The sequence below is a fragment of the Vanacampus margaritifer genome, chromosome 2 (assembly GCF_051991255.1).
Source record: "Vanacampus margaritifer isolate UIUO_Vmar chromosome 2, RoL_Vmar_1.0, whole genome shotgun sequence".
Classification (NCBI taxonomy): Eukaryota; Metazoa; Chordata; class Actinopteri; order Syngnathiformes; family Syngnathidae; genus Vanacampus; species Vanacampus margaritifer.
In genome coordinates, this window is record NC_135433.1 from 46989949 (window position 1) to 47001000 (window position 11052).

Below are 11052 nucleotides of genomic sequence, written 5' to 3' on the forward strand. Positions count from 1 at the left end.
TGAAAGTCAGGTGTGGGGAAAAGAGGCTAGTTTTAAACCTGGATTTTAAAGCATTTACACTTTATTGGTAAGTTTTAAATCTTAATTCATTCATATTATTCACTCTGATAATAAAGGATCCCAGCAAATCGGGGGACGTATTCTACACAAGTATGGAGGAAAAAAATCATTTTAAAAGGTGATTTTGGGGGGTGTATTAAACATGGGTGCGTACTTTACATGGGATTTTATGGTAACATATTTTAAATTTTATTTCCTTCGACCTTAGTGAGGATAAGCGTCAATTGTATTACTCAAAAACTATGAAAATTTTTGTTGTACCAACGAAACCAGATGGTTAGCAACTGCATAAAAAGTAGAAATCCTTTACATACTGATAATCCATTTGCTTTCCCAAGGATTCAAGGAGACCGCCTTCCTGTATTTCGCCCTAATACTAAATTAGGGAATAAATTGAAAAAAACATCGAAAAAACATATATTTTGGTGTTCAGTGAACTTATAGCAGTCATTTAATGTATAATTCATAATTTTCCAAAGAAGAAAAGGGTTCTTGGGTTCTCCAGGGTTAATATACGTATGTTTAGAGTTTAAGAAAACTGTACACTCTAAAAACATTTGGGTCAAAAATGGACCGATCTTCTACTTGGGTCAATTTGACCCAACTTTCCGGGTTGTTTTATACAAAATGACCCAATTTTTTGACCAATATTTATGAGTTGTTTTACACTAAAAGACCCATTTCTTGACCCATGAAGTGGATTGGTCCATTTTTGTTCCATAATTGGGTTACTTTTGACCCAACTGTTTTTAAGAGTGTGTATTTATAAGTTTAAGGATGTTTTAATACGTTTTAATGTGTTAAAGTGTGTGAGACTATATCACAGATTTTCACCTTTTGTGGATGGGAAATGTCCCTCTATCTTTCATAAGCGTCAATTGTATTACTCAAAAACTATGAACATTTTTTTTGTACCAACGAAACCAGAGGGTTAGCAACTGCATAAAAAGTAGAAATCCTTTACATATTGATAATCCATTTCCTTTCCCAAGGATTCAAGGAGACCGCCTTCTTGTACGCCATTTCTTCGGCGGGCCTGACACACGCCATGGCCAAAGCGTGCAGCGCGGGCCGCATGGAGCGCTGCACGTGCGACGAGGCGCCCGACCTAGAGAACCGCAAGGCGTGGCAGTGGGGCGGCTGCGGCGACAACCTGAAATACGCCAACAAGTTTGTCAAGGACTTCCTGGGCAAGCGCTCCAACAAGGACCTACGCGCGCACGTGGACATGCACAACACCAACGTGGGCCTGAAGGTGAGCGTTTGTATTGATCACTAAATTGGGTTGTGGAGTTCAAACTGATCAAGGGGGAAAATATCCCGACATGGTTGTAATCGTTTGGACCCGTCTCGATCTAATCTGTCTTGTTTGAGCATCCTAAATACAGGCACGCCCCTATGAGGGTCCGCATCCCCCCCCCCCCCCCCCCCCCCCCCCCCCGGTGACTGTGATTTATTAGCTGATAAGATTAAACAAAAAATAGAAAAGATAAATCATAATTATACTGTACGATGACTTGGCTGGGGTGTTTTAAATCGTAATCATAAAACAGTCATACAATAATTTTATCGCAAAAGCCTCAACTTGTTTTATTATAGCATTTTGTTTGTATTAATTGAGGAAAATAGGGACAGCATAGCGGACTAGTGATTACAGGTCTGCCTCAAATTGGGCTCATAATTTGCATGAAATAATGTAATTCATACATCATAGTACAGTATAGACTGGGAAAAGTAATACAAAGTGCCAATGTGTTAAAGAGGTGTAACAAAAATGGACTTAAATCGGAAAAAACGCTTTGATTTAAAAGATGTGATTACGTTGAATCGACCCAAATGAAATCATTCCACTAAATAGGAATGTCCTTGAATCGCACCGCTTAAGATGCTTATTACCGGTACATTTACAGTACTGACAAGTTCATGCATATTATAAAATGACAACAAGAAACTAATTACGTCAAACACTCGCAAACTGAGCCGTACTATAGCACCATCGAACCGTAATTCGTCAGAATTAGACCAAATTGTTCTGCTTTACAAGGCTAATGCTAAATGTTAAGTCGGTTGAGAGTTCCACAGCGCTAAACAAGCACTCACCATCAACCAAACTTTTTTGCTCTGTCCCGACAGCTAATTGACCCTGGCCGAGTGGCCGTGCCGTTTACCTCACGCCGGTCAAACGTTGTCTGACCAGCAAGTGCCGATTGCAGTGGATAGTAGGACTCAATTTCCCATGATTCTTAGATGCGAAAGCAGGAAGTAGTTCTACTTAAGGTCAATGCCTATTACCTGCACAGAACTCTTTCTGGAATTAATTAAAGGAGCAAATATTAATGCAATTTTAGATGGAAAACAGCAAATAAACGCTACGGTTTATCAAGACTTACAAAAGCAAACTCGTATTACTTCCTGTTTTTCTTTTTCTCCTTTTAAATTACTCTCTATGGTGTATACCGCCACCTACAGGCCCCTCTCAATATTCGCAAAAGAAGAACCGATGGAAACGGGCATAAATTGCATGTCCGTTTTGCGCATTTTCTGTAAATTCGCCCCAAAAATTTGAAACAATTTGATGGAAACCCCACTAGAGACATACAATGAAGGAAAAAAAAAAACAAGATGCTGGGACAGGACCTGCATAAAAACGGGACAAAACAATGAGGTCATGAAAGGCTCAAACGGGACAGTCGAAGCTTACACGGGAATCTGGTCACCTTTTAAGAATATGCAAACTCCACCACAGGAAGGCCCTGAGCCAAAATTCAAACCCACAACCTCTCAATTGCAAGGCAGAGATGCTAATACTATGGTGACTGTTCAAACTATGAACACTTGTTGAGCTTTGTGGCATGTTTTTCAAACTGTTGTCAAATTTTTTGATGTTGTTGAGAAGTTCTAACTTTAAGGTACTACTATCCTGACAGTCGCCCAATAAAAACGGAGAAGTCTTGGCCCCTGATACATGCAATAAAAACTCAGCAAACTCAGATTGAAAACAGTTTGATTGTAAATGTGCTCACCCTTTCAAAGCGCTGATTTGTCAGTATTCTTCTTATCAGATGTACCGTGTACAAATATGTTGGCCGTAAAAAGTCGACAGTTTGGATTGTAAAATACAAGGACAGTTGGAATCGGTGGAGCCAAAGCAAACTCAAGTATTGGAATGTGTTACTTTCTGCAAATGAGCTTGAAAAAGAACGACACTATACCTTAAAACAGGTGGCCCAGACACCTCATTTCATTGAGCCCTTCCTTTGCAGCTCGCCTCTCCCAAATATGATCCCCTGGGGAGATTCTATCTGCGATTAGCGATTTACAACATTGTTTTTTACCAGCTTTTTTTTTTTGCTACCTAAGTTTTAGGATCAATTCGCAAGAGGACCGTAGTGGAATGTGCCCCCCCCCCCCCCACCACCCTCAAAAAGCTGACCTATCGCATTTTCTTGACCGGTTGTCGTGATGAATGTGCACTTCCTGATCTCTTTCGCAGTCGCAGCAGAGAAACTGAGGTGCAATCCAAAATCCCTTGGTCTGAGACAATGTGTTATTGTCATTGATTCCGAGACGCTCATTGCTTTTGACGGCTTGCGGTCTGCCTTTTTTGGCCGGGGTGCGAGGATGCGAAGGCTGCGCTTTTTTTTTTTTTAGCCTGTGACCATTTTGTTTCTATAGATGAGGGCGTTTTTTTTTTAAAATTTATTATTATTATTTTTTTATAGTTGATCGACTGACTACAACGCTCAAGGTCGGCTCGCACCTTGGCTTTGAACGCGTAAAGCAAAAGTGCACGTATACTGTCAAACACGCTGGTCTCTAGAGAGCTCCTCTAACAACCATTCTCTTCTATCATCATAATAATAGGTATTGACTTTTAATTAAAATACCACGTGTATGAACCCGGAGCCTTGTACCAATAAAGAGGCACCTTGAGCTTTGTAAACCACAACAGTTCACCCAGTAATGACATACTCCTTTTAACGTCCAATCGATTCTATGCACTATGGTGCTTATCCTGTTTAGGAACCTGGAACCAATCATAGCTGAGCCAGGCAGTCTGATTTAAATCAAATCAAATTGATCAAAATACTCCAAGGATTAAGAATGAACACAATATTTTACACACCCGACTTTTTCCTCTCACTCACTGTAATCAGTAACTATAACCATCCATGACGACCACAGGCAGAGCCCATAAAGACAATAAAAGCATTTCACTCAAGGGGGGAGGGGGGGACCACATTGTAAACTTTCTTGAACACACACAAATTGCAATATATATTGCATAATATAAAGAAAGTACATATTGTTGGTTTTTGTTTTTTTCCAGGCTCACACTATCACACTATGCTGTATAGGATGGCTCAAGTGGGGTGTGCCACCACCCCCCCACACACACATCTTTCGCATCTTCCGTTCTTAAAGGGGAAGTCAACCACCCCAAAATTTCTTGACAATAATATGTTCTATGCAGCCCCACAAATCTAAATACGGTATGTATTTTGGTTAATATTGTATTAGTGGGATATGAGTTAGGCAGCAAAAGCCAGCAGTTTTTAATCATTATCAGAAGGCAGCCATTTTGCCACTTGCTGTCGAATGAAAATGACATCACAGTTACTCAGGTAACAACCAATCACAGCTCAGCTTCAGAAAACAGGTGAGCTGTGATTGGTCATTGCCTGAGCCCTGGGCAAGTTTGATGTCGCCTTCAATTGACAGCAAGTGGCAAAATGGCCGCCCCCTGAGATGGATAAAAACGGCATCACCTACCTTGCTGCATAACTCATATTCCACAAATGTAATATTAATTACAATGTCATGTTTAGACTAGTGAGGTCACATAGAACATGTTATTGTAAAGAAGTGCTTAAGGTTGACTTCCCCTTTAACCAAGATGTCAGGCCGCTGAAAAGCGAGTTCTGTCTTGTCTCCCTCTGTTGGTCATTGTTTTTAATGTTATTTGGACGGGTTGTGCTGATAAGTCACAACGGGTGCACGGCCAAGATCAAAATCAACACCCAATTCCTTAATTTCGGTGATCGGTGATGGGCCGATCCCTTTCAATCTTCTCCAGCAATCACAGGTCTGAAAAAGTGAGCCACTGTCCTCTTCGGCTGTGAGATGATTAATACAATTGTCATTTTTATTTTAGAGAACTACTTTTATGAAAAAAATCTGGATCGGAAAAAGTGGGATCGGCAGGTTCTATAAATGGCAGAAAAAAAAGATGCATAAAAAAACATCATTATAAACCACAGATTTCCGCGATACAATGAGGATTTCCTCAACAAAAAAATGGCACATTCCTAATTCACGGTACCACTGTACTATTTCTGCCGTGCAGGTCATCAAGGCTGGCGTGGACACCACCTGCAAGTGCCACGGCGTCTCCGGCTCCTGCACCATCCGGACCTGCTGGAGGCAGCTGAAACCCTTCCACGAGGTCGGCAAGCAGCTCAAGCAGCGCTACGAGACCTCGGTCAAGGTGGGCAGCTCCACCAACGAGGCCACAGGGGAGGGCGACATCGCCCCCTCGGGCCGCAGCCAACAACACCCGCAGCAGCAACCGCCTCCGGTCCTGCAGCTCAACGAGCAGATCCCCCGTACCATGAACCTGCTGCACATCGAGGACTCGCCCAGCTTCTGCAGACCCAGCAAGTACTCGTCGGGCACGGCGGCCCGCAAGTGCTACAAGGACAAGAACTGCGACACCATCTGCTGCGGGCGGGGCCACAACACGCAAAGCCGGGAAGTGACGCGGCCCTGCCAGTGCCAAGTGCGCTGGTGCTGCTACGTGGAATGCAAGCAGTGCACGCAGAGGGAGGAAGTGTACACCTGTAAGGGCTGAACGCCATCACGGGAGTGGTGACACTGATAAGCACTTTGAGGGATTTTTTTTTTTTAATTCAAAGACAAACTTCTTCTCAGACAACTGGGTGAACATCTCAAGCCTTGACCAGACTCTCCTTACTCAACAATTCTTTTCACGTGCAAGCATAGCCAAGACTGAAGGAAGAAGGACGACCACGCATGTGTGTTTGTATCCGGCGACGACTTCCAACGAAAACCAGACAGGGTGTAAGAATTTTACTCTACACGCACATATCTACGCGCACACACATTGTGTGTTTGCATATGCATGTAAATAACTTTATAATAACGTTATATATATTGTAAAGCCATTATACAAGCCACTTATGTCATTTTATGGTAAAACAAACCACTAACTGCACAGACGCTTTGTTGTTTGTGTGACAGTTCCCGCCTTTTGGAAGCTTTAAACAAGGACTTCTTCATTAGGCGCGGAAAACAAATTGAACCTTTTTTTTTCTTTTCTTTTTTTTTCTTTTCTTTTTTTTTTCTTTTCTTTTTTTTTTTGATAATTTGCAGCTGTAAGTTGCGTTATACACATAACTGGACACTTTATTAGAGACACCTGCGTCACACATAAGATACAATTCGGGAGCTTGATCTACAATTGTGCTGTTCTCCGATTCAAATTCCCCTGGTCACCACCTGTCCAAAAACAACGAAAACAACAATGACCAATAGCGGGAGACGCAGCAGGAAGCCTAGCAGGTCGCCATTCAGTGCCCCCAAGTTTCAACATAAAGAAGGGGGAGGGGGAAAAAAAAACAAGGCTCAATGTCTGAGTACATCGTACATACAATATAACACATGATCCCCACACGACGTGTAGCGTCTCTGACATTGTAAAAATCAGTTAAGATGTTAAAAATGTACGTGTACCCCACTTTACCATGTTTAGCTACATGATACGGACAAAATATTAGAAACAGCTCCTCAATTGTGGCGCAGTGCAGTTCTACACCACCAACTGCGATAGTAAACAATATAAAAAAAATACAAAATGGGAATTATGGTCGAGCTTGATATTTTGGACAATTTTATATTGGAAAAGTTAGGTGTTTATGTTCCATGGGTTGGATCGGCGCAAGTGTACCTAATATTGTGACTGATGGGTGGATGCAAATGAGGAATACAAATACAGTACGTCCCTCTGCCTTCATCCAAACATTGTTCAGGGAATAACTCAGACCACTAAGAACCATCAATCGTGAAGACGACAGCGGCCTTGCTAGAAAAGTGCGGACGGACGTAGCCACCGTACTATCACCGTTGAGCCATATTCCTCATTAGCATAATCACCAAATCGTCTGATGCCCTTAATGTCGACCGTGAAGATAAAGGCTTCTGTATTGTCTGCACTTAGCTTCTGGTAATCATCCATAAGATATCCAGTATATAAGAACTTGTGTATGCCTTGTTTGTGACTACTGAGTGAGGGGGGGGGGGGGACCCAGTTTTGTATGATAGCATTTATTCCCACACTGAAGCCCAAAAATCTCTTTAGAGTATTTTTTTTTATCTATATTTATGGATCCAGCGCAGATTTCTCTTTCTTTTTTTCTTTTTTTTTATAAAGAAAACTGTAAATAGGTTTCTTCTCCTGTGGTAAGAAGGCACATGTTCTACTATTGCAAGAAGTGAGCTACAGTGGTACCCTGTAGTGCGTCTGCACCAAAAACTGTACAAACAAAGTTTGACGTCACTAGTCATTATTAACTCATGTACAGTTAACCAATCAAAAGTTAGAAACAGTAAAACACTCTTTAAACTCTGCCTACACACGTATCACATGAAATCAACGGCTAATGTCATGTAAAACAAGGTACACAATAATAATTTGGCAGCTAGCAAGAGACCCCAATGTAGCAGTTTACTGTCCACATTTACTTAGCGCTCCTTGTTAAATGTTAAATCTATGTTTAAAACACAAACACACACATGAATAACACCTTTTGAACACGTGAGAAGCAGCTAGCATTAGAAGCTAACATAGCAATTTAGATGTTTGCCCACTGATCTTAGTCAAATGTAAATTTTTTAAAACTTGTTTTTTTTTATTTGAAATTGTTTAAAACCTAACACACATAACATTTCACCTTTTGTTTACAAGTGACAAGCATGTGGCAGATAGCCAGTTGTCAGTTAGCATAAGGAGCTAACGAAGCAGTCTACAATCTACATCCTTAGCACCATTTCTTGTCAGATTACACAAACAGATGGACTCAAAAGCACAACACCAGTCACACAATATCTGAAAAGTCCTTTGCTCACAAAAAGGTAGTCAATACAGGCTCAGGCTGAAATTCCTTTCAAGAATATGTAAACAAATACGGAAGTAAGGACTTGCCAAAATAAAACCAAGAATGGCACAAATGGACTCAAATGCAAGATATCAGTCACAGAACATTCAAATCAAACTCATTTAACATACAGTTGGTCAACAACAACGAGAAGTAGAAACATAGCAAAATAAAATGGACAACTAACCACATGACGCTGACACACTTTTAAAACAAAATCTAAACCAAAGTTGTTGCGCCTGAGAAAATATTCAGCTGAGAGTCAGCAAACAAAAACAGGAAGTAGAAATTGACCAAAATATAATCATAATATAATTTAAAAAAAACAGAGTATAAGTACATTACAATAAAGGCAATAACGGCAAAAACAACATAACACATAAAGTTGGCTAATGGCGGATGAGAGTACTACTGTAGTTTGGTAACAAAAACCCAAAGTAGAAACGTAACAAAATAAATCGCTAGATAATCACATGATGCTATAGAAACTTATATCAGATAAATTCAAAACTAAAGTTATTTGTCCATTAAAAAAACAAAAATCGTCTGAGAGCTCATGAATCATAACAGAAGTAGAAAACTACAAAAATATAGTCGTAACAAACCTAGAGCCTTAGTTCGGACAAAAAACCTCCAAAATAAAACAGGAATTACATATCTACTCAAATAAAACCATCAACATAACAAAGAAATTCAAATGCATGTGATCAGCCACATGAGCAAAATAAAATTTGTTTTTCCCCCAAAAAGTTTGACAATATAGCTGTAGTCCTAGTTTGGAAACAAAAACGGAAAGTACAAACCTACCAAAATAAAATCGTAACTAGCCTAAGCACATAATGCTGAGGCACACCAAATCTAAACTAAAGTGCTTTGTTCACAACACAAAATGGCCAGTACCAGTTGAGAATCCTGACGCAGAACAAAAATAGGAAACCTAAACCTATAAATCTTTTGATGATGGATAAAATTAGGTCTGGTGATGTGTTTTACATTGAGAGTGTTTGAAGTCCATATGTTTCACTCAAATGTCAGTTTGGGGCGTTGGAACTTCAGGGTACCACTATATAGATTCTAATCATAGACACTGTGACTGCACCATGCCACCGTGGTCCAGAATTTGAAGCATTTCGATAAGCAAATAAAAGACACGCGGAAGTTTGCACGCTACATGCAAACCATAATAACTATGCAGCGCAAATGCCTGCTTGCCACAGCACACTTTTGGTATGTGCTCGGCCCCCCTCCACCGAGAAAACACCACGTTTTCTTGGCTGGTGAACCCGTTGAAGACAAACAGGAATACCAAATGCCCACTGAGTGCATTCTTTTGGCTTTGTTTATAGATTGTATATAAGGAGAATGATGACGCAAGATGATGATGTCATACCACATTCTGAAAATCCAAAACTCTGCACTGTTTAGTTAGCAGAAGACCATGTACAAAAAAAAAATCTATTTTGTAGAAAAAATAAATTATTTTTAAATATATTATGAGCATGTGTTAAGTGTAAATACGACTAAATTGATTTTATATCCTGTATTTTGTATTTTTGGTTTTCAAGAAGCATGTATTCATATGCAAACTTGCTGTTTTTCAAAGCACTAACAAAATCCTAACAAATGTGTATTCATGTGCACCATCTCCACAATATCTCCATTGGATTTGATCTGTTTGTATAATCTACTATTTTTGTGAAAAGCCTTTATAAAATGTTGTCACTTTTACAAGTACTTTATGTTTTTGTTAGGGTTTGTGCAGTGCGTGTACAAACACACCCCCCGATATCAACACACCAACAAGGTTTTTGTCATGTCTTATGGAAACCCTAAATTATTGTCCTCTACCTCATGTGTATAGATCGTAGACATAAGCAGATCACAAATGACTGGTAAGAATGTATTTAAGTTATTTAACTTCTTTGTATAACAAAGGCGAGACAAGAAATCTGAAATAATAAAAATGAATTTTTAAATTATATCTGTATATTCCTGGTGAGTCATTTGGGTTTGAGTGGCATGGCATGATGACAAAAGTATATTTATATATATAGGCCAAAATAATAGGCCAACTTTATTTTTTATTTTTTTTACTTCTCAGTACTCTAACCATGTACAGCATTTGTACACAAGTAACAATGGTTTCATTATTTATTACACATAATTTTGTACAATAACCTTGTATCCTTAACTATAATTAGGGGTGTCAAAATGAGTGTGTTAATTTTGAGTTAATTTAAATTTCCTTTAACGCCACCAATTTTTTTAACATGCGATTAATCACCGCCCCTTACTTGAAAAGCCTGTAGTGGGGGACACGTCCACGTCAAAATTTAGCAATAATAAACTTAATAATAATGCATATATTTGTGGAGACTGGGGTCAAATTGTAGGTTATTTTACAATGTTAAAAATGTGCAGAATTTCACAAGTTACTTCATGTCAAAGATTAGATCGCTCTTTATATGAAAAGAAAAATGCACTAAGCTGTCGCTGTCTTACAAATGCAATTATGCCATCTAGTGGCAGAAAAAGTGACCTCAACACAAATCAATAGCACACTCGTTTTTTACAGTAGAGTACAGTACATCTTTTTTTTAAATCAATTTTATGAATTATTATAAAATTAAACTATCAATGACTAAAAGATGCAGCCATATTTCTATTTGTGTAAGATTTTTCTCCACTTTTATGTTAACAAGAGTATGAAAATTTAGAAAAAAATACTTTATTGTACATTTGATTGTACATTAAGAACAGATATTACATTTGTGATTAGTCGTGAGTTAACTATTGAAGTCATGCAATTAATTACGCT

The 11052-nt window shown here is 39.2% G+C and overlaps 1 protein-coding gene across 1 annotated transcript in view; it reads left to right on the forward strand.

Moving 5' to 3' along the window:
• wnt9a (wingless-type MMTV integration site family, member 9A) overlaps positions 1–10213 on the forward strand; it is a 32698-nt gene extending 22485 nt beyond the window's left edge. Inside the window, exons 3-4 of the mRNA XM_077559165.1 lie at positions 1053–1315; positions 5408–10213. Coding sequence (XP_077415291.1) covers positions 1053–1315; positions 5408–5911 — 767 coding nt within the window. The 3' untranslated portion in view covers positions 5912–10213. The remainder of the gene's footprint in view (positions 1–1052; positions 1316–5407) is intronic.
• Positions 10214–11052: the final 839 nt, after the last annotated feature.